This window comes from Chaetodon auriga, chromosome 13, assembly GCF_051107435.1.
Source record: "Chaetodon auriga isolate fChaAug3 chromosome 13, fChaAug3.hap1, whole genome shotgun sequence".
Lineage (NCBI taxonomy): Eukaryota > Metazoa > Chordata > Actinopteri > Chaetodontiformes > Chaetodontidae > Chaetodon > Chaetodon auriga.
In genome coordinates, this window is record NC_135086.1 from 14,851,404 (window position 1) to 14,875,634 (window position 24,231).

At 42.8% G+C, this 24,231-nt stretch overlaps 1 protein-coding gene across 4 annotated transcripts; it reads right to left on the reverse strand.

Moving 5' to 3' along the window:
* Positions 1-868: 868 nt before the first annotated feature.
* Positions 869-23,555, reverse strand: mid1 (midline 1). 4 transcript variants are annotated; one of them, XM_076746300.1, is made up of 11 exons: positions 23,299-23,436; positions 14,020-14,741; positions 11,470-11,529; positions 7,627-7,722; positions 6,870-6,977; positions 4,479-4,627; positions 4,271-4,398; positions 3,512-3,655; positions 2,784-2,945; positions 2,478-2,685; positions 869-2,044 (listed from the first exon to the last, which is right to left on the reverse strand). In XM_076746300.1, the coding sequence occupies exons 2-11, from the start codon at positions 14,683-14,685 to the stop codon at positions 1,696-1,698; spliced, it is 2,070 nt and encodes a 689-aa protein (XP_076602415.1). In that variant the 5' UTR covers positions 14,686-14,741; positions 23,299-23,436; the 3' UTR covers positions 869-1,695. The 4 variants fall into 4 exon arrangements, with proteins under 4 accessions (XP_076602415.1, XP_076602414.1, XP_076602417.1 ...); XM_076746299.1 differs by lacking the exon at positions 23,299-23,436 and adding an exon at positions 16,531-16,768; XM_076746302.1 differs by lacking the exon at positions 11,470-11,529 and having other exon boundaries at positions 23,299-23,555.
* Between the last annotated feature and the right edge of the window lie 676 nt (positions 23,556-24,231).

Below are 24,231 nucleotides of genomic sequence, written 5' to 3' on the forward strand. Positions count from 1 at the left end.
TTGTTTAGACGTGTTCTCCTAATGGAAATCAGACACTGGACAAATATGTTTCCAGCTTTTAGTTTCAATCAGCTGGAAGTGATGAAATATTGCAAACACCTCACAATCAATGGGGCCATTGTCTTGAGAAAAAACACTTACATCTTTTCTTCAGCATGTATGTGATAAAATGATATAATATAGAAATGGAATTTTGTTTTGCACCATACTTATGAGGCCTTCAGGCAAGAAAACATTAATATCTGATTATAATAAGAAATATATTTTAGTTACAAAATATTTTCTTAAAACTCTTATATTTATTTAGTTTTGGTTAAGGGCTAAAATTACAGCCAAAATCAGCACTATGTAGCAACCAATTATGATTACACGAATGGCTTTCACTATGTCTTCACACACAGAAATGTGCACATCTCAAAACCCAGCAATGGTCCTGGTGGCATTACACGGAGGAGGTCAGGTTCATGTGTTACAGCTCGGTCTGCAGGGTGTCTCACGGAGGAGGTCACACAGAGTTCAGGATTTTTTTTCCCTTTTTGCTCTTGTCTACTTTAGTTGAAAGGAGATGCTGCAGAATTCAAGCCACGTTACTCCGGAACAAAAAGAGATGTCAGAGCAAATCTTGTCAGAAGTTGTATTTTGGCTCAGTGTGGGTCAGAGTGAGTCCTGTAAAGCAACACTTTCCTCTGTGGTGGTCGTGTTTTCTTTTCACTGTCGTGTTGTGAGAGCTTGTCGGAGCTTTAATGAGAGATCAAGTACAAATGAGTGTAAACAACAAGTGCGCAGCATATTAAATTATCATATTACGGAGAGACATTTTTTAGCATGCGGCGCGTCAAAGAAATGAAGAAGACAAGTCACGCAGATAATCAAATGAAGTCACTTTTATTCCATCTTGCCAGAGAGAAACTTAAATGTGAAAATTGTGACAAAGACCTTCTTTGAAAGTGCTACAATGAGGAGATGAATAACCCCATAATTCTGAACTGTGCTCGAGCATTTACAGATAATAAATATTTGAAAACTGCTGAATTGACCAATTTCACGTGACATTTCCTAACTTAAACTGTTGTTAACTATTTTTATTATTGATCTATTTAAGTGCTTTTCCCTTACAAAAGGAAACGTTTGCATTATGGGACGAGTGGCTTAGGAATGCATTTTATAGTGACAACTTCTCAAAGTGCTATGAATTAAAAAAAATCTTTTAAAAACATTAGATTTAAAATAAGCTATAATACAACCTTCCAGAAACATTAAAGTGGGAGAGTCCGCTTATCATTTGCACTTAAAGGTTCATCATCACCTTTTACAACACATGACTAGGAAAGCGTGGAATATGAATTTAGCCAGAAAAATTTAAAAAAAAAAAAAAAAAAAACCTGGAGCCTTTTTGGAAAAAGCTCCATGAATTTCATACTGTAAGCGAACCCTTAAACCCATCCAGCAGTGTAATGTACATAAATGTGCAAAGCAAAGAAATACATCTACAGATGCTTGTAAATCAGTTCTTAAATAATTCTAATTCATTTCAACATATTGATTAGGATTGTACACCTGTGCCATTCACTGCATCTCGTTCGGTTACTGCTTGTATTTTGTCAACAGTGCGTATGTGGGCATCACAGTTGATGAGGTGCAGGCAATCTGGTGTCTTTTTGGGTACACAAAGGAAATCCAGCAGGACTGGTTTTGTCAGTTGTTGTAGTCTGTCCCTTCTAAGTGATCTGGGATGGGCAGTCCTGTGAGGATTGTTAAGCACCTGTTCCACACGTTGAACACAGGGCAGACTGGCTGAGCAAAGGCGATGTCAAACGTGTACAAGTGCTGAGAGCTGACCGCGTCGTAGAACGACAGAGATCCAGAGTCATAGTCCAACAATATTCCGAGACGCCGCAGGTGGGGCGAAGGCTCGATGGGCATCTCCTTACTGTTGTGGCGCACCACCCACGAGTTGTTGCATCGAGACAGGACCCAGGAGGCGGAGTTTTTGCCGACCCACTCGTGTTTCGGTGCTGACTTGTATGCAATGCCCACTGCAAACCTGCATGCCCGGTGGAAAAAAGAAAACAATTCACAAACAGAAGCACATTAAACATGAAACTTTCCTGATAAAAGGTCCCATTGGCGTATAAGAAGGTATAATGTTAAACATAATTTGGTGTGATAGCATGCTAACATTTGCTAATTAGCACGAAACACCAACTACAGCTGAGGCTAACAGAACTGTCATTATTTTAGCAGGTATGTGGTCATAAACCAAAAATACTGGACAAATTAGGATTTTGATGTGAAGTTACAGAATCACCACAAGTTATTATGATGAATTCTGTGGGAACACGAATGCCTGTATCAAATTTCATAGTAATAATAGATATTTAGATATTTCAGTCTGGACCAAAGTAGCTGACTGACAGACACTGCCACCCAAGAAGCCATGCTGCTGTCATTGAGTTGAAACAGGTGAACATTTTTACCATGTGCTTCCTCCAATCAGAGCTTCCCAGTAATGGCGCCCACTGTCGATGTAGACATTTCCTGTAACACCATAGCTGCTGTGGCTGGAGAAGCGGTCCTGACTGTGGCTCTTCTTGGACGACGTCTCGTCCCTCTCCACTGTCAGGTTGTCATGGGACAACCGCAGCTTCCGGTGAGCTGACTTTGGGTCCAACTTGAAAGGCTGACCTTAAAGGGATTGATAGACAAAAAAAAAATCTAGTTTTTGAAATGCATTACAACATTCAGTCATATTAGAATAAACTCTGTACAGTTGCTTGACATACTGTTGGTCTTGAGTTTCCCTGGTTCGCTGCTGCGGTTTCCAGCCTGGTTTATGGCCTTCACAATGAAAATGTACTTGGTGCCGCACTGGAGCCCGTGCACAGTGTAGTGATTTTGCTTGATGTTTGGTACAATCATCCAGCTATCAGCAGAGTTACACAAACCTGCAGCCCAGACACACACAGAGAGTCACTGGCAAAGAGCAAACATCACCCAGCACTGAAATCAAGAAGAGAGACAATACAGCGTAATTGTATGCAGCGTTTCAATCTATAGCTGCTATTTTTGACTCATCAAATACAGTCGCACTTCCACTCAACCAAGTGTGCTTGAGCGCTGAGGCAGATGAGAATGAATTGCTTGATCGAGCATGTTGTGACCTTGTTAGAGCAATCAATTCAAACAGTCTGCTGCTCATTTCAACCCCGAGATAATATCAAGCTTATGATGTGCAGCTGGATGTAAATCCACTCTGACTGAGATGTTATTTTTTCCCCATATCCCTTCCCAGCCACTGCAGTGTACTTTGTGTCATCTCATTACCCACAAGAGCCAGGATGGAGCTCTCCTCTGCTGCTACAATACAATATTATGTTTGGATGTTGTAACACAGCTCCCAAGCAATTTTAAGTACTTCAGCGAAATCCCTTTCAAATCCCTCCATCATTGCCATGTTTCCCACCACAAACATCAGACTGCGCTCCCACCAGAGAGCTGCATATAGACTTACTGACAACATTCGATTGGCTGGTGAAGATGGCGTACTGGAGTTCATACGACACAACAGAGAATTCATCGTCTGATGTCCAGTGAACTGTGATGGTGTCATATGAAGCTGTGCATAGTTCCTCGCGGATTACTGGTGGATTTGGTGCTGCAATCGAAAAAAAAAGAGAGAGAGAGAAATGTTGCTCTCTAACTCAGGAATGAAAGCTGAGTGGATTTTGCACACAACAACATAAAATAACAACAACAACAACAACAAAAAAACTCATGATATGTTGCAGGGACCAGTGGTGGTAAAAAGCATCATCCATTTGTGTGTTGCTTTTTTTGTATATTCTGACAAGTGTAATTAAGCTAGGTTGCAGTTCCTCCAGCTATTACAGCAACAGCCCCCATGCAGAGTTAAATTGACACTGCACAACGGGCGCCTGAGCGTAAACAATCAGACCTGTTTTATTCAGCGGAAAATAAAGCTTAACTGTGGCCTAACATTTGTGAGCTTTTTTTTTTTGTTTGCTGTCACTGGCTAACAGGCACACAGTCAAAATATCTTCAATCCATGACAAAGCCTTTAAATCATACGAAATTGAAGGATAAGGTGAGGCCAATTTCAAATGGACTGTTAGGATAAATCAGCCCAACAAATCATGTAAAAATGATCGGTTTGGAGAATTACAGAGCCTGAGTGAATAACTGCCCGAAAGTCCTCACGGCAGCATACACTGAGGGAGCCATGCAGTGCGATACGGTGTGCTTAACTCACCTGTGAGGTAATCCAAGCTTTCTAGCATTTTCTTCTCCCTTGTGAAGTCCAAAGCAAAAGTATCAAAGGTGTCATTCAAGTTAATTTCGGGTAAGAGGATTTGAGAGGATGCTGTTGCCATTGAAACTCTGGAATAAAAGAAGCACATGATTAGATGGGTGACTGTTTCCTACACCGTGTCTGCTGATGGTGTTCTTTGCTCCATCACCTCTCACAGATGCTTTTGGCCGTTTGGAGGAAGCGAGTGTGGTCTGTCTCCTTGAGAGTTTGGTCGGCCTGAGTGATGAGGGAGGAGGACCTCTCGATGCACTGCTTGCAGCTGGCGATCTGCTGGGCGAGTTTCCTCAGCCGCACAGCCTGGGCAGGGAAAACAAGACATGTCGATAGATGAAAAGCTTGATAAATAGCCAGTGTAATACCTACTGTATACGGCACCAACCTGCCATATGTTTTATTTGATTTCATCTCACCGATTAGAAATTTCCTGCGGAAGAAAATTGGATTTACACCTTTGACAACTGGATTTCTCTGTTGTGTAATGCCCACAAGACTGCAAGCTTCCACCCATCCTAGAAGCTACACTGGCATGAGAGGCGTATTCATGAAGCATCCCACACAACACTGCCACAGTTACCATCCTGTCCCACATCAGTGTCTCATTGGCTTAGTGGCTGAAAGCAAGCTCAGAACTTGACTTGAGGCACGGTGCGAGGAAGGAAAGAGTCCTCCTCCAGAGAGGGCCGTGACAGGAAGCAGGGCTGACCTCACTCTGACAGAGCATGGCACAGCATGCTATTGCTTTTCTAATGGCATCTAACAGGGGAAAAGGAAGGGAAACGATTCAAGGGGCGCAGCATATGCATATCAAATGTACGCCAGAGGTACTCCACGGCTAAGGACTGAAACTGACCGCAAAACAGTGATAAACACTGCAGGCTGGTGAGTATTTCAGAGCAGGGAGCATACAGGGAGGTCACATGTTTACTACAACCCTGATTCCAAAAAGGTTCAGACATGCTAATTCGCTAATCCTTATTGACATATACTCAACTGGAAACAGTACAAAGACAATATATTTAATGTTTGACCTCATCAGCTTCATTGATTTTTGTAAATATCTGCTTATTCTGAATTTGATGCGGCAACATGTTTCAGACGAGTTGGGACAGGAGCAACTAAAGACTGGGAAAGATGTGGAATGCTCCAAAAAGACCTGTTTGGATCATTCCACAGGTAAACAGGTTCATTGGTAACAGGTGATAGTATCATGATTGGGTATGAAAGGAGCATCCTGGAAAGGCTCAGTTGCTCACAAGCGAGGATGGAGCGAGGTTCACCACTTTGTGAACACATGATTGTATAAAGGATGTTACTACATGAGTTCAGGAACACTTTGTAAAACTGTTGGCGGTAAACTTGTTCGTTTGCAACTTGGGGGTTTAATCAAAGAGACATATCTAATTAGAATGCAGCAGACAATTAGAAAGTCATCACTGTCAGGTTAAGATCTTGTAACCCTCAATTTGGACAATCTCATGGTGTAATTTTAAAGAATTGCATGCTCCTGTCTGTGTTAACAAAATCTACAGCAGTTGGAGTTTATGAAACATCGTCCAAACAAATCAGACAAAAAAAGCTATTACAGTTTAGTTTCTTAAAGCTTGACTATGTGACTTTTTTGGCAATTACAGATACATTTCACCAAATTAAGATTCACTAAAGCCAGCTGCTCTACAGACATCATCACTTAACTGAAAGCAAGTTGAATGAGACCCCAAGCAGGAAACAACAAACATGTCTAACAACGCAATTCAATACAACAGATCTGCCACAAATTCAACATTTATGATCATGATAATTTTCCGTTTTTGTTAAAACTTTCCAATAGCAGCTAATTCAACTGTGTGTTTACTATTGAGGTCGTGGAAATCATTGTGTTGTCTGGATTCTGTTGTAATGTGTTTCTTGTGTTCTTCCTCCCTTGTGTTTGAAATGGGTTAAACATATTGTTTATCCTTATTTCTTCATCCGGATAGTTTGAAGCGTCTTTGAGGATTCTGGAAATACCTTCAGATCAGCGGGAAGTGTCGTTAAATGAACTGGGTTTTTCAGTAAGTATTTCTTTTTTAGGATAATCAGATGCTGAGCTCTGTGACTCAAACTGGGGCCAATGTGGGGCATCTTAAAGTGCTTCATCACACTACCACAAGTAATGAAGAGCAATAAAGTTAGTGAAGTGACTTAATTAGTGTCAGATTCACAGTGTACACAGTGAGTAAGGCTTTACCAGCAAAACCCTTAATGTTCTGAACTGACTCAGGGTGTGTTTTATCGCTTGAGGATGAAACTTTTTACTTGTGTAAGAAGGAGAGCATGTTGCTGATTCTTTCACAAGTTACGCAGCCTCGCCTTAAAGTGCAACATCTGTTGGTTTTAACCAACAACTTGCTGCACTGCATTCAGAGCTGCACGCTCAGGTGCTCACATGTAAGCTAACTTGTCGGCTGCGTGGGGACGAAAGGTTATCAACAAGCGCAAGGTGATAAACAAACAAACAATGTTTATCAAGACGAAGGTGACAAAAGGTGATAAACAGTACCTTTCCCTCCTTTATCTTGGTAGCTATGATTTGTCTTCGCTGCTGTATGATATTAATCAGCAGGTCACACTCCTCCAGCAGCTTGTTTTCTTGCCGCGATGCATTTACCTACACAGAGGTACAGATAAGAGACAGTCGACATTGCAAGGGTTTCGTTATTCATTTGCTCTGCTGCACAACTGCAGCCTCATTTGATTGTTTTCTTCCCAACACATTACTGACAGCACAGTTAATTTGATGCAAACACCGTGTGACAGAAAAAGCCACAAGAGAGGATCACTCTGCCCCCTCATGTTGTGCAGGACAGAGCGGCAATCAGATGACCTTGTTCACAGTTTGTCTTTCTATCCCGAACACAGGCATGATCACAGCCGCTATGATGAACACGAGGCGCCAGTGATGACTCGTTTTTACTACGGTGACACTCCAATGTGCCAAAACAAGCCTGCTTGCTGTCTTTTTAAAATCTATGTGAAGCAATGGTTGACTAAGCTTTATTATACTCTATTTCTAAGTCTATGCATACATATTTGGCTTACGCTTGCTCTGAAAGTACTAAATTTGGAGCAGACTGTACGCATATTATAGGAATGAGTGATCTATAGACTAATGAGCACTTCATCTTGTTGACGTGATGAAAAGCAACTCTCAGATACAGTAATTCATCACTGTGTTAATAATTTAATGAGTTGTTGCCCATGAAATGCCACAAGAGCGAGGAGCCTGCACCTGAAAGCGAACAGATAAACAACCTCACCTCCACATGTTGGCAGGTTTGGATAAGTTTGCCCATCAGACTTTCCAAGTCACTGGTCCTCTTGATTAGACTGCTGAGGTTGGAATCCAAGGCTTGCTGCAGAGCGAAATTGAAAATGAGTATGTCATTACACACTGCCCCCCGCATCAAACAGTAAACAGCTGAATAAATCTTGGAGGAGGGTTAGGTGAATGGGAACATAAGGACCGTATCTGGCCCGAGTGTAATGGGCACAGGAGAGGACACACAAGGCTGCCTCTGGATATGAGTGGCCACATTTCGGGCTCGGATCAGCGTAGAGCCCCCCAGTCCTCCCTGTGTGCCAAAGATCCCATCATACTGCCTGCTGAGGCCACGGAGCTTAGCAGAGCATCTGCCAGTGATTTGGACAACTAAACCCCGGCTGTGTTAATCACTGACTCAGATCAAAGGCTTATGTTTCAAACTTAATCTCTTACTGTAATTGGGTAGCATGATGACTGCATACTGTGTAGGACAAAATATCTTGTGATATAAAGTGCTACTCTTCTTAAATGAAAGATTAACGCGCAATTACATTTAAGCGCGCTATCAATGATTTAAGTGAAAAGTGCAGTCGGAACAAAAGAGAGGTGTGGAAAAGGCTGTAACTCGAAAGACAGGTGCTTTAATACACAACTTGGCAGCCGCTAATGCTAAAAAGTCTGAATTATTAGCCTCGTGTGATGCTGTAGGAAGCCCATGTTTTCAATTAAATCAGATAAAAAATGGAAAAAAGCTTGTTTGAATCTATTAATCAAAGCCTTAACAATACACGTGAATGCATTTGACATTTTTATGGTCAAAAAACTTAAGGTCCAAGGTGGATTTAATATTCAATTCATCTCCATACAATGAAAGCGCAAATATTAGAAAACGCTCCGCTTCGACGCATAATTGGGAGCATTGTGGCTGATTTCACGTGATGAAAAACAAAACGCTGAAAACAGTCAAAAGGAGAGAACAAACGGAGGATAAAAGGCCTGCAAAGACGCAAGGCTGGCGGGTAGACCTCTTTCAGGTTAGATGGCCCACATTGTGATTTCATAAGGCGGGTGCGTCACTCTGCACGAAAATAGCAGAGGCTTTATTTTACCACTCTCACAAATATGATTTATTTAAATGGAAGAGAAAGCGATGAAAGCCATTTGGGAGTTGCAGGTACAGGTGAGGCGAGCGCAGACCTTTGAAAATGGACACATGGAACATAACGCGTGAATCAAAGCTGATGTCGAATATATCCTAATGTATATGTGGCACGGTGGCACAGTGGCAACACTGTCGCCTCACAGCAAGAAGGTCCCGGGTTCGAATCTCGCTGCGGGCACTGGGTGTGTCCTCCACCATGCTTCGGTGCCTGCTGCTCGAGGAGGGCCTTTCTGTGTGGAGTTTGCATGTTCTCCCCGTGTTCACCTGGGGTATCCTCCGTAAAAATATACCCCCACTAAAAACATGCAAGAAGATCACCACCTGACCAATGGTGACAGAAGAATGGGTCCCCGGGCGCCGGTCTGGCTGCCCACCGCTCCTGGTCTGCCGCGGAGGAAGGACGACCAGGATGGGTCAAAAGCGGAAGACAAATTTCACCTCCGTGTGCTGTGCGCGTGTGTGTGACAATAAAGGGGAATGTCTCCCCCTGATTCTTCTTAAAAAGATTCTTCTTATATCCGCTAACATTTTAGTGCTCTGTAGTTCTCAGTGGGCCTGAAGTGCGGCTCTTCCTGCAACATTAACACCCTTCATGTGTTTAGACAGCTCTCTCTAATGGAGGTCTCTTTTCCCAGAATCATTTCAAGCTGATGAGAGGAAAGAATAGCAGCTTCCTTTTCATACGTGACTGCTTCTGGTCCCACACCTTTGCTTTGGCCAGTCTCCCTTCCTTCCTCTCACGGTCCTGACAGGTCACTGTCAGGACTTGGAGTTTTATCCTGTGTCAACATTAGAAATTGGATCCATTGTCAGAGTTTGTCACTTCATCCTGTCAACACCACAGTGCCTGTGGTTTGTGCCTTGTCGGAGCGGCTGTTTCAGCTTTCACTGAATCAGACACGCACATCAAAGTGTGCAAACTTTTATCTAGTATCTGTCAATGCAACACTTTAAATGCACTGCATTAAAGACCCAATTGATATTTGCTATATACAGCGTATTATAGATGTGTTCAATGGTAGGTTCTCCTCTGATCATAATTTCAGAGTCTGTTGGGTTTGTTTGGCTAATTTAAACAAACTTTGACGGCTTCAGAAAAGATGAATAAATTAGATTTATACCACATATTGTGTAGTGTTTGGTTAAGACATTTTGACACCAGGCACGTGATATAAATAGTTAAATTTGTCAGTTTCAGTGTCCTGGTATTGTACTGTCACACTGCCATGACTTAAAGGGACACGTTATCAGCACAGAGCTGCTGCTAATGTTTTCAGTAACACCTGAGCTAAAGGTTCATTAAAAGATTTGTCAGTCAGTGTGGGAGAGAAAGCAGGTTCCAAACCTGTTTTCTAATTTAACCTTTCATCAGACACAATGCAGAGTGTGGCTGCGATGATGCGTATGGCCTTCTGTTAAACAGGTTAGCCGACAATAGTGTTTATATACAGCACGGCAGGTCACCTTCGAATGACACGAAAGCAGATGAAGAGGAATCTTCTTTGTTCAGGAAAATCCTAAAGTGCCAGTGTCATGACAAGAACTATCTATTTTTCACTTAAGCTGCAGTTTAGTGATCAGCACTGTCACCTCACTAAAGGAAGGCCCTGGCTCTGAGTTTCATTCCTGGTGCTTTCCTTGTTAAATGTGCATGTTCTCTCCGTGTTTACACGAGCTTCTTCCCACAGCTCAAAGCCGTTTGAGTCAACTTCAGCTCAAACTTTAAAAAGCCTGCGAGTGTTTTGTCTGTTTATATAGAAGCCCTGCGACAGACCTAGTGTGGGCTTTTTCCTGAACATGCAATGGGCAAAATGTTCTTCTCCCTTTTACCCACTGCATGTTGGAATATGCTCCTCTGACCATAAAAAAGGACAAATTGACATAAATGATGGATAGATAAAAGCAGACATAATACCAGCCCAGGATCATGTCACATAATGCCAGCCTGAAGAAATTACAGCATTATACATGCTTGCACACACATACACACACTCTTTACAATGTCACAATATCCCTTTGTGTGGGAATTTCTGAGAAATGGGAGGCACTGTGACTGTAAACATGTGTTTGGAAAAAAACAGCAACTATGAACAAGCTCAGCTGCATGCCACCTGGGTCCTGTCCTGCGTGCCCGAAGGAAAAAAAACAAAAAAAAACAATTTCTCTCTAAGATGGGAAATGCTTTTTCCTATGTCACTGGAGGCATCTAACAAAGCAGCTCAGTGTATGTGATATGAGGTCAACACAGACAAATGAAAACAGGAATTGGTAGAATATATCCAATTGTACAGTTACATCAAGCAGCTGAAGATATTATACATAACAGAAAGCGGATCATAGAGAGCGAGTCTCTTAGAAGATAAAGGATAAAGGACTCTATTCATCTCAGCACTCTGCTGTCTTTAACCACAAGCAGAATGTGCTTATTAAAAGAGAAAGAACAATACATCAACTACTGCTCCGAATAATGAAAACACAAAGCAGTATACTATAATTCTCTGTAATTACCATGTCTCGTTACTACGTGGCTGACCTGCTGCATTGAGAGAGGAATTTATTTGACATTCTGTTGGTTTCCAAAGGCTAAAGCCCCTGAAAAGCCCCACTAGCTTTTAGGTTTTCCCATTAAACTAAATCTCTCCCTGAATGTGGAATTGAAGAAATGATGCTGATCACCTGGTGTGCCTCCTGGTGTGAACGATCACGCCCCACACAGAGAAAGCGGCCAGGAGATTTCTGCACAATGACAGCATGATCAAACAAAGGAGATAGGTTAAGAGCGGTCCTCTGAGCTATCTCTGCAAAATGCTGCAAAAGGTTGTTTGCATCCCTGATCCACGGTGACTAAGCATTGTGAAAGAGAGGAGCGGGCACAAAAGGGTTTTGGAGGGTTACTTGTGATACAATAACACCACCACCCCCACTTTTGTGAGTCATGCATGGACGGTGTGAATATTTGTGCAAAACAAAGCAAACCATCATTTTTATTTCATGCAGTGGATGCCTCGCTATCCCCAGGACACACTTCAAGATGAACTGAAAGACTAAAATACCACATATTCTCATGATTCGAGGCCATTTGCCTTCCTTAAATGTAGTCACATACGGTAGATCTAAGCGAACTTCATATTTCCAGGTCAAAGTCTTCACAATAAAGCTTCACTGCATGATTGTCTTGATGTGGACTATAAAATGATCCCATGAGGTTGCTGCAGACCCACAGCGTGACCTCGCTAAGCTAGAAATCTCATTCTTATGACAGAAGCTGATTCACGTCTATAATGGAGGGAATACAGAGCCACCTTTTTATATGCTTTTATATGCTTCAGCTAACAGCCTCCTCTCATGCCTTATTGATATTGGCCCATCTGCTCAAAGTGAGCAGTTCCTCTTAACCTAAAACTGTGAAAGCAGTTTGTGGCAATGGGTGCCTTTCCATTTAAGGCTGGCCAAGAGAAAGACAGCTCCACCTCACTTCATTTATACTGTCTGTCAAAGGCTTATATATGGCTGCCAATTTTCCATATTTTTCGCTGTAAACACATCCCATGAAAATACCAAAATCAAGCCCCAAGCCCATACTGGACATGTAAATCTTTCAAAACAAGTCATGAATATATTGATTAGATTTTTTAAGAAGCCAAGTTACTGCCCTTAAACAGCTGGGCTCTGCATTGTCTCGCAAACGTCTCTCAGAAAGCGGTGAATAGTGTCTTGGCCTGGGACTATTTTCAGCCACAGATCTGGTAAGCTTGCAAGTATTTACAGCAGCAGGAAGGTTTATGTGGGATCGACTGAAAATAAACAACACTGCCGTGTTTATCGCAGTGAAGGAGCATGTCACCCAGTGCAACAGTGCAGCTCACTGATGCGCCTTCGACAACAGTGCAGATCTGAGGCAGAGATAAACGCACTCTTGTCTTTTCATAGGATTTGTTGACAGTAAGAAAAATACAGAATATCACCAGACACACACAGAACTGTAAAATTCCTTTAAATGAGGAAGTTATTTCTTAGGTTTAGCTGTTTCATATCGTTTGTCATGTGAGGTTTTAAAGACAGTGCTTGCTTCAAATTTCATTTACAACAATAAACACAGATGCGTTTCACTCGGTATAACATTATGCAGTGTTAACTTATTTGCACTTGCGAGGACCATTGCAGTTTATGAAGTGGCTTAAATCATTTGCATAATTTGTTATTCACACAGTGGTCTGATTTTAAGCATTTTCAACAAAACAACAGGGTTGGCGTTCGATGGCATTTCAACAAATCCAAGTCCTTCACTGAATCTCATTAAGTTTAGCTTTCATCATTTGCAAATAACTTAAGTTAAAAAACAAGATTTGGTTTAGATTAGGACTGAATGATGTGCCAAAAAAAAAAAAAAAATCACATTGCAGTCATTTTGACAGATAATGCAACAGCAATATGAGTCACGATTTTAGTGAGAATGGTAATTTTTGGTAATTTGGTAATTTCATCTTCACAACGGAAAAAGATTTTTTAGCGTTAAGGCTTAAAGAATCTGTGTATTTTACCGACCAGGAGCTGAATCCAAAACTGAAGAGACCATCAGAACCAAACCCTACAAAACAATGTTAAAAGTTTTTGTTTCTTTTAAAACGACTGGCTCAGCTAAGCTGTACAGTGAAAGCAACTAATGAGATTTAGCATTATCATCACGACTTTTTAAGACTTGCTGGTGAACTGTGGTTTATTTCAGTGTCTGCGCACATTTTACATCACTAAAATCAAGCAACAGAAAAACTTACTTGTGCTTTTTTCTGAAATTGAAATTCAGCAAATTTATTAGGACAAACAATGTCATTAGAGCTGCTATGATAGATTGATTCATCAGTTAGTTGATCAAAACAAAATCAGTCGCCTACTGTTTTGATAACTGATTAGTCGTTTCAGTCATTTTACTAGTTCCAGCTTCGTAAATGTGAGGATTTGCTGCTTTTCTTTGCCATTTATGAAGCATCTTTGGGTTCTGAACTGTCGGTTGGATGAAAGAAGCTATTTGGAGACATCACTTTGATGAAATGATAATGAAAATAATCAATATTTGCAGGCTTCAATGTCATACTGTGACACCAGACTGAAAAGAGGCTTTGAAGAAAAGCAGAAATCAGCTTTCAGTGTGGCTAAACTCAGTAGGCACAGCTGTCTTCAGTGCATCATGAATCTCAAGCATTCCTCTAACTACAGATCTTATCTTACCTTGAGTTTGTCATATCGCTCGCTGAGGGCTGCCACTTGGTGGTCCCGGTGTCGGCCAACCAGCTTACACAATGCACAGATCAACTGTTCATCTGTCACACAGTACATGTTGACCTTCTCGTCCTCATGCTCCAGACACATGAGGCCTCGCAGATGGGAGTCCAGCAAGGGCTCGATTAGACGGTGGCCCGTGAAAGGCTTCTTGTTGGGGTGGGTGGCCTTGAGACACTCGTCACAGTATGACACCTCGCAGGTGACGCAGGTCTTCACAGCATCCTGCGGAGGGTCCTGCTCACAGAACTGACACTGCACCCGGTCACCGGGAGATGTCATGGCTTTGCTGTCGGGGACGGCTCGCTCCCGCCGAGTCTCGTTAGGAGAGTTAGGTCCGCTTAGAGAAGCCTTCTGGTAGCGGTCAATGATGTTCTGTAATGTAACGTTGCGTTTCAGTCCCTCTAGGCCCCTCTGGTTGAGGGTGATGACATATCGACAGGTCGGGCACTGAAAGGCGCTGATGGACTGAATTGGCTCGCTGGGCGTGCAGTGTGACACCAGGATGCGATGGGCACAGTTGAAACAAAGGCTGTGAGCGCAGGGCAAGAGCAGCGGGTCCTCAAAGAGCTCCAGACAGATTGGGCAGGTCAGCTCCGACTCCAGTGTTTCCATCTTCAGGCAAAACAAAGTGGGGTCGTCAGCGAAATCCAGGGAAGCTGATCAGCTATCTGTAAAGACGGCACAGAAACGAATTAGAAAACGGTGACAGGTATGAAAAGAGGGAGGTTGTATCTGCAATTATCATAATGATCGAGTACTCTTTCAATTATGTTTCAAGCAAAAAACATTCCTTTGTTTCAGCTTGTCAACTGTGAGGATTTTCAGCTTTATGTGATAGGATTTGGATTTTGAACTGTTGGCTTTAGTTAATTGTAACACCAGCATTTTTTACTATTTTCTGACATTCAATAGACCAAACAATTAATCCGTTAATCAATGTCCAGGTTTAGACATGACGTTTACGTGAAAACAATACCATGAACAGATATTATGCACATTCCGTCTCTATTATCAAGAGCTTATGACAATAAAAACAACACATCGCTGTCTTGAGCTTCATTAAATTTCCATTGCAAGCTGAATATGAAGGCATGAATGTAATTATTAGTGTATGCATATATTTGCAAGAGACAGCTGATTAGGGAAATGAAGCAAACTGTAAAAATAATAGATGCAAGCAGCAGGATACTCACACATGTGCACATACTGACGTGTCTGCATATTATGCGTACATCAGACATGTAGATGGTCTATTTGGCTGAACTTGCATCTCAGAGAATGCAGCAGCGTCTCATTTTAATTTGGCACAGGAATAGTCTAGCCTGTCCCCATGTGTTCCTCTCTATACTGTAGTCCGCAGGCCAGCAGGCCAGTGAGGACTGACAGCTCAGCCAAGCAGAAGTCTATTGGCCTGCTTGCTGATGGCTGGGGCTCCACACTATCGCAGACACTAAGCCTTTGTTCCCGGCCAGTCAGACACCCCAGCTGCGAGTGGACACACTGTGCTCACAGCGTCTCTCTACGTGAACTCTCTACCTCCACTCATTATGTGTGAAGAAGGCAAAAGCTCATTATCAGGACAGTCGGGCACAAGTAGCCTTTTGAAGTTGTGAGGATACAGCAATTACCTCTGAGCCACAGACCTGGTTTTGTTCTTTCCATTCTATTCAAATCTTCACAGACACTCAGCTATCCCACTGTACTGTACAAGACAAGAGGCGATTGTTGCACTTGTCTCTGGTGACGACTGTGATGCATCTGCGGGCCTTTGTTTCTTTGCTATTTTGTTCTTTACAGACAAAGCGGTGAATGCAGGTGTCTAGAAGTTATAAGAGAGGATCAAAGACAGCCTGTTCACTGTGCAAACCCCCCGAGCGTTAAACAAAATATGTTGAACATCAAGCCTTTTGTTTTCTTTGTCATTTCATCAGTCATTAACATATTCTCTTTAAAATGTCAGACTCTTTTATGCACTTTATTTCAATTTCAATTCTAAACTACCATATGTTTGCAGGGAATAATTCATGCATATATAAGCAGCCTGAAAACAAAATAATCTCCGCAGAGTAACCAAACTGTGGCACATAAAACTGCTATATTACTTGTCCAGCGTTTCATACATTTGCGTGACACATGAGACATCACGTCATTTTTAGCAAAGCTATCATCTACAAAACAGCGGTGTCGCACAGGTCTCGTCAAACAGGTTGAGTCCTCACTCCGGCTGGGCTGCCCTAAATGCAAAATGCATAAAGAGCCTCGTATGACAAACACAATGCAAAGATGCTAATCCTCTGATGTCATCGCCTGTGACACAAAACACCCCGAAGTTACAGAAAGCTTGTAAAACAACACTGTGGCAAAGAGTCACTGCAAACTGCATTACTGCAGCCCCAAGTACAGTACATTATGCACTCCTGAAAGCTCTCCCATTCATACACAGTTTACTTTACCCACCGATGGATTTCGCCCCACTGTGCACTGCCGAGACATTTCTGCTGAGGGAGAACTTCTGACCTAAATCATGAAAACATATTTATGACAACAAATGCACCAGCCATAAACCCCAGCACGCTGTAGAGATGGGCATCCAGATGGCACAAGTCTTCACAGCCCCAGTAATCCTGCAGCAGAGCTGTCATTAAGCAAGAGATTGAGCAAGAGGTAGCAAGCACAACAGGAAAAGTTGCCCGACAATTCCAGGAAAGCCAGCTCCACCTACAGCTGGAGCGCTGGCCAGTACTGGAAGAAGAGAGAGAGAGCAGACAACAGGGAGAGAGAGTGTGTGTGCGTGCGTGTGTGTGTGTGTGTGTGTGTGTGTGTGTGTGTGTGTGTGTGTGTGTGAGTGAGTGAGTGAGAGAGAGAGAGAGAGAGAGAGAGAGAGAGAGAGAGAGAGAGCAAATAAGCAGAGGCACAGGATTGTGCACAGCCCCAGCCCATGTCCTCACAGGCAGGTTAGTGTCCTCTCAGCCCTGCCCATTCAGAATTTCAAAGCATCAGGATCAGTTTCAGGTTTCCTTGTGTGACCGTCCCCTCTGCTTTCTAGCAGCACAATGCCGTGGATTGGGACTTTTCTTGGCAATGCCACCAGGGATTCAAAGAGGAAAGCTGAAGACACAAACACAGCTGAGAGGCCGTGTGAGAGGCAGCGAGACTCATCTGGAACGTGGGACAGAGGGTCTGAAATTCCCTCTGCCTCCAGAAACAAACCGGTGATGACATGGAATAAGCAAATGACATCACAGTCTGTGTCTCCCAAGGCTCGGGCCTCACCAGGGTCACGTTTCAGAAAACCGTCTCGCTCTATAGATGGTAAAATAAAGTAAAACTATCTTACTTAAGTATCTTATAAAAGCCCATTTCAACTTCCTGACAGCCAAAACTGAACGACAGAAAGCATCCTCTCTGACAGACAAGGCTACAAATGAAGACAGACACTACGTTAACATCATCTGCTACATACAAGCCTGTCCCAGTTGGCCCTCATGTGGGAATCACCGAGGTACCATCTGCTTACCATGTGCCTCAATTTCCAGACACACCCCCGCCGTGCTCCATTTGAATTCTGCTGTCATTCAAAGGAGTCCCCAGAGTGACTATCCTCTCTGAGAGACAGATACACACTGTAAATATTAAAGACGAGCTAAAGTTCACACAATGCGGTGGCTGTGAGCTACGCTGCTTGGGAGATGCACGTGGGAATGTGGCTGGCATTCCCCAGGTTTCCCATGGCATTCCCCAACTGGAATTTAGTACCATGAGATCAAACTCCTGCCTACTCTGCCACCTCCTCCGCTCGCTCCTTCGCATTTAAACAGGATGTGCTGACAAAATCGATGTATTAGGAAGGCACATGTCTACGCAATGCAAAGTTTTCCACACAAGGCTTTGTGTAGGTAAAGTTTCACTACCTTTAGGGCCCATATCACATATCCAATCCCATCTGGGTATACCTCAGTCCTGACAGAGAGTGTATTGATATGCTGCTGCACTATGAGGCTACAAAAGAAATGTTAAAATCAAAAAAGCGTTAGATATGATGATCAAAGACATTCATAGTTCACTTCATTCAACTACAGATAAGCTCAGAACTGTAATTCAGCCATTAAGACAAGAAAAATTACAAAAGCTATGCCATGGTATATAATAACCAAAATCCCATAAAAACAGACAGAACAACAAAACAGTTAATATTATATCTGTGTATTAAAATTAACAGATATGTTTGTTATGGGTTAATACTTTGAGGGAAAATCCAGGAATACAAGATATATTAGGTATTATTATGATTATGATTATTGGATATTATTAATGAAATTATAGCTGATAAACAGAGTCGGTAGTACGAAGCCAAATTGCTTTCATTGACTTAGTTTTGTCAAGTGAAGCATCTACACCAGGCATCTCCAAACTATTCCACAAAGGGCCGTGCGGCTGCAGGTTTTTCCTCCAACCAATCAAGAGCAGGAAGTCTGACCAATCAGCTCTCTGAAGACTGAGATCAGCTGATGAAATGAGTCAAGTCTGGTGTGCTGCTGCTTGGTTGGAAAGAAAACCTTCACCCACTCGGCCCTTTGTGGAATAGTTTGGAGATGCCTGATCTACACAGAGCAGAAGAAGAAGAAGAAGAAGAAGAAGAAGAACAAAACCAAGAACAAGAAGAAGAAGAAGAAAAGGAAGAAGCCAAACTTGTTGCCAGTGTGGACGTTTTTACAGATTCAGAGGAAGACAACTTGATTGCTCTTTACAGTACATGTTCTTCAAGGCTTCCAAGAGGAAAGAAAAAGTCTACCAGACTTAACACATCAAATCAAGTTATGAACTTGTGATTAAAATACAAAAATGTGAAATTATCGGTTATCTTATCTGTATCGGCCATGAGAAGCATTATCGGTCATCTGTATAGACTGAAAAAAATCCATATCTGCATTCCAAGAAAAATCTGCATTTACATTTAACAGCAGCTGGAAGCGCACGGGTTGCACAGCAGAATTATGACTCTAGGTGCTTCATGGTGACTATCAGCATGACAGCTGTGAGACGTGCGCACTCAACTGTGTGACGCTTTGTCAGATGATGAACTTGAGCACCAACTTAACGCGAGTGGTTTTATTTGATTAGGAAGTAATGGGTCATTTAGAGATGAAACAATTACAATGTCTCAGATAGGAAGACAATTACCTGCTCAAGCGTCTTCTAATCCTTTTGGTTATGCTCTTTCATCACCTTTAATGATGGCTCTTAACCATGTATTCAGCCACTGAAAGAGTATGATCGCTCTTTGTCTTCTCTCCCGGGGCAGACACCTAACATATTTATCTGTAATCCTGTCTTCACAGCGTGGCTGTGACCAATGTGTGGCCTGTTGCTGCTCCCTAAAGCAGCCAGCTCAGCAGCGGCCCACTCAGGCCTAATGTGATTTACAGCTGTGGCAGCACAAACCAGCTGATCAGACTGACAAATCTACCTGATCTGCAGCTGCACACATTACTGAGATTAGCTGCACGAGGCCTGGCCCTGACCAACATCCATTCTTCCTGTTATTTCAACGACTGTGGAGGGTAGTTTAATTACAAATCTAAACACCGAGGCTACTGGATTAAGAACTCATCTGTCAACCAAAAGTATGACTTTTGCTGTGAACTCATCTGGCAAACTGATGCTCACAGACACAGAATTGTTCTGAAAGTAAAAGATGACTCCATTAAGGAGGAAATGGCACTAAAAATCAATGATGTACATAATGTTTAGAGCTAATGAGTTTCTTACAGAGTGAGAAGTGGAAATAGAGGTTTAAAGGTCAGCCAAACAAGCTCTTCCTATCATTTCTCTTACTGTCTGTGCTGAACAGGTCTTCCTGGTCAGTGTCACAAGTTGCACCAAAAGGCTCATTTCCTCTCCGTGGTTTGGCAGGTGGCATCAGGAGAGATAAAAAAAAAAAAAAAAAAAAACCTCCACTGTATCCTTTCCACAACCACAGGAACTCTGCAGAATGTGGCTTTCCAGGCATGTGGCCGCGCGCCTGCTGCTCACTGAGGACATGACTCACTGAGCTGAGACTATAGTGCAGATAGAAGCATCTCGTTAACATAAACGTGCACAAACCAGCTGCTGGCCTGCGTGTCCGCCCTGCCTCGTGTGTTTGTAGCTCTTTGTAAACGTCATTCAACAAGAATGGATTTTATTCATGCGCGGGAAAACGGTCAAAGAGCGACACCGTGTGGCGGATTTATAAACTACAGCAAAATGTTGACGCTTCCTCGCTCAGAGGAGACCTTTCATGCCTTACAAATGTCAACAAAATTACATGGAGACATTTTACAGTTACAAGCGGAAAAAAATTGCTGTAATTGAAAAGAATATTGCAGATTGAATTTAGTCTTAATTGTGCTGTTTTTGTTTGCACTTCTCCCAATTGTACAAGTAGTTGCAACAACTGACAATCATCACCATTATCATCATCATCATCATCCCCATCCTCACTGTGAGCACAATTAACATTCAGAAATCTGCCCCCTCAGCTTACCCTTCACTAAAAAAAAACCCAATGCAACGTTTCTTCATAAAGACCTCCACATGTGTTGCCATGGTGACAGCTTGATATCTATTTGTCACACTAGTGATCAAAGGCAGGCAGCAGGCGCTCTGGTGGGAAGATGTCTGGCATTCCTCCTCACAGGAACAAGCTAAGTTACTAATTAATAAGGGGAACCACAGACCCAACTGCAATGTCCCAGTTTATCTGTGCCTCAGCTTGGTGTGAAACGACTCCTGTGTGTGTGTGTGTGTGTGTGTGTGTGTGTGTGTGTGTGTGTGTGTGTGTGTGTGTGTGTCTTATGCATGTGGGCCCGTCGCAAACTGTGTCCAGATGTACTGCCAGGGGAGGAGAGTCTGTATCTTTTATCTTATCAGTGGGGTAAATGGTATTTTGTGGGCCACGAGGCTAGCAGATTGTGGATGAAAGGCTGGTTTTTATCTCCCTCAGTAAAGGTAATAAAAAACTTTTATGAGAAAAGGTGACGCTGAGACGAGGAAAAGAACTTTCACTCCACCTTCAGACATAATGTTGCAAGGCACACTCAAGCGATTGCTCTTACAAATTCTAATGTATTGTTTTAGATAGAGCCCAGCTAGATGCATATACATTTCAGGAAATTCTACAAAGTGCACACTGAATAGCTGCTTTGACACTGGAAACCTACTTCGGCTACTCCCACTCTCTTTGACGCTTACAAAATCCCCCTCGGCCTTCTCACTTAGTCATCTTATCTCCCAAGTATTATCCGCAGTTCTAAACATGAAGGAACCTGTGAACACAACAAGGCCAAACAACCTCAGCACTTGCGCAGAGCTGTGCCTGGAGGCTTGGAAACAAGTGATGACTCAATGTTTTGGTAGCAAAACATAGAGGCTCAGTAACACAAAATACAGACTGAGTCAAGAATGACTTACCCGCCACATGATTACATCCATAAACAGGCAAGAGAGGAAAAAAGCCACCTTTAAAGTCAGTCAGTGTTGATATTTGGACTGTGCCAAGCTGGTCCAGTGCAGCGCTCTGAACTTTGAGTGCAGTGGCTCGTCTCTTCTGCTCCCTGTGAAGTTCTGACCCTCTAACCCTGTTCTCCACTGAAAAGCAGTAGGAGGGTCGAAACTTTCCACCCGTTCCTCTGCTCTCACTGAGGACTGTACCTATCCCATCTATACACAGTGGGCTGCAAATTGTTGCACTGGCCAATCACACGAGAGGGGCAGGACTTCAGCTGGTCTATCACTCAAGGCTATCAGAGCATGGAGTCTTGTCACAACTCCCAACAAGGGTTGGTTTGTCATCCTCAACTCAACTTCATCCAAAGAGCTGAGCTGCACACCATAAAAACAACATTCAGCGCATTTGTAACACGTTCTGTCTTGAGTTTCGCATAATTGGTATTATGACATGTCAAATTTATCCTCAGCAAACTCTGAGTTACTGCAGCTGGAAATGTGTTTCACGCCCAAGGCGGGATTCAATACAGCAGAATGAAATAGTGCATAAATAAACACAGTAATCAATGATGAGTATATGCTCTCCAGAAAGGACAGTGGCACTGTGTGTCAGAATTAATGGCCCAATGCAAATGCTGACATGACAACAGAACAGACAATCCACTGTTTTTGCCACACAGCTACCGTGTTCTGCTGGCAGCTGACATGTTCCCCACAGCACAGACAGTGATCAAGCAAACCTCATTCAGTCGGGGGACTCAGCAACCTTATTTCTCTGAGCGAATCCACCCTTTTGTTTTTCCATGTGAATACACTGAAATGGAAACACACAGGAATGCAGTGTGGTTGCGACAGTTGACTCAGATAGTGTTGAAAGTTGTCTCAGATTGTTGGCACCACTCTTTGGCTACGTGGAGAACGTTCCCAACACAAACATGTGCTGGCTGACAGGACTGGCATCCAAACAGCGATGCTGATCACTTAAAGTTTGATCAGTGTCTTAGCTCTGGATGCTAGCCCACGATCACTGTTTAACTATGAGGTTTGGGGGATTCAGTTAGAGGCCGGTACCTCAGATGACCTTGTCAGCGACATCGAGTCACGGTTCTTAATAAGGTATCTCTGTTTAAAGCAAATGTTTATGTTTTGTGGTAAAACCACAGCACATAAGACATGGATTGGTTTGGATTAGAAGCAATCCAAAAAGCTCTGGCAGGACTCCTTGTGTTTCATTTTAGCCTGTGGGGTTCAATAAAATATGGAAAGAAATGTGAGAGCAATGAAAACAACTTATACTTGAAGGTATGTTGAGGCAGATAATGACTTGAAGTAACAGAACACTAATATATTAGTAATTGCATGAGACTCAATGCAAATGCAATGGTTACAGCTGTATGTACATACTGTGCAGTGTGGAAACACATGCAGTGGAGCCTAAAAAATAATTCAACTCAGTTGCAGGGAAAATTAATTAAAAAAAAAAAAAAAAAAAAAAAAAAAGACCATAGCTGCAACATCACATCGCCACTGACATTTTACTTTCATTGTGATCTTCACTTAAATCCCAAAATAATTTGCTGAATTTCAAACAAATAGACAAAAAAAGCAGGCAGAAGACTGCAAAGCATGTTTATTTTAGCAAAGCAAAACTTTCTCAAAGCCTGACTTGAAAGTCTAACAGAGACTTAAAGGGGACTTTTAAAGTGTCACCTATTGGAAATACAGATGATCCCTTACCTCTCAGTCTGTTAGTCAGTCAAACAGACAGTCCATAGTCCGGGTGACAGATGAATGCAGAAATAAAGCCCAGGAAGAGATGCTTCTAAAAACACCGGCTTTCCTCAGAAGCCTCCCTTTAGCTCCCACTTTCTGTCTGGGGCTCTGCTGCTTCGTCTGTCTCACCGCTATCTCTGAAATTCTCCTCACACAGCCTCTTCTTCTCTAATCCTCTCTAAAGGAAGCCGAAACTGCTCCAAATGGTTCAACCAGGCGCCGACTTCTCAGGCTTTCCCCTCTTTGTATTATTTTGTTGGCTGGGATCATTAACTTACTCCCATGAGAACATAAGGAGGTAAATAACCCCCCTCCTTCCTGTGGGAGGCTGTCAATCACAACTGATGATGAGGTGGTGGAGGGGGGGGGCGGGGTGGCTGCTTTTGGTTGCCAAGGAGGCACTTGTGATTGGCCACCGGGGAACAGAGGTGCCCTGCATGACAAATGGGAGCGCTGGGATGGATGGGCCTGCAGAGGTGCTCAGCTGAGGTTACGTGCATATTTATAATAGACTTATGCAGCTCGCTCATTTACATGTCATTCAAGAGGAAATAAAGGCATGGAAATCAGCGGCCAATCAAAGCTGACTTAGCAAATGTCTTTTTAACACGGCTGAATTCATGAAAATGTCTTTTGCGTTGTACATGACTAACGAGCTCAATGTTAGGGTCAACGCGAAGAATCCCAGGATCTTTAAATGACTCTTCAGTACAGTCTGGTCACCCAGTGGGGGGGCTGGGAGGAAGGCACAAAGCTTCCGTTGCCATGGCTGTGTGGCAAGAGCAACGATGCATCTTGGCGCTCCAGCCAAATGCCACTCTAATCTTTTCATTGGCAAACCTTCAGCTGTCTCTTGACAGCTTGTTTGTTTCTCAGTCAAGCCTACTGCTGTCTGTC

What these genes read in the sequence shown, in the direction of transcription:
- mid1 (XM_076746300.1), bottom strand. Translation starts at nt 14,685, where the DNA reads ATGGAAACACTGGAGTCGGAGCTGACCTGCCCAATCTGTCTGGAGCTC. An exon ending in CACACCAGGAGGCACACCAG is followed by an intron (nt 7,723 to 11,469) that starts GTGATCAGCATC and finishes TTCGCTCTGCAG; the next exon opens with CAAGCCTTGGATTCCAACCT. An exon ending in CCAAGATAAAGGAGGGAAAG is followed by an intron (nt 4,628 to 6,869) that starts GTACTGTTTATC and finishes TTCCCTGCCCAG; the next exon opens with GCTGTGCGGCTGAGGAAACT.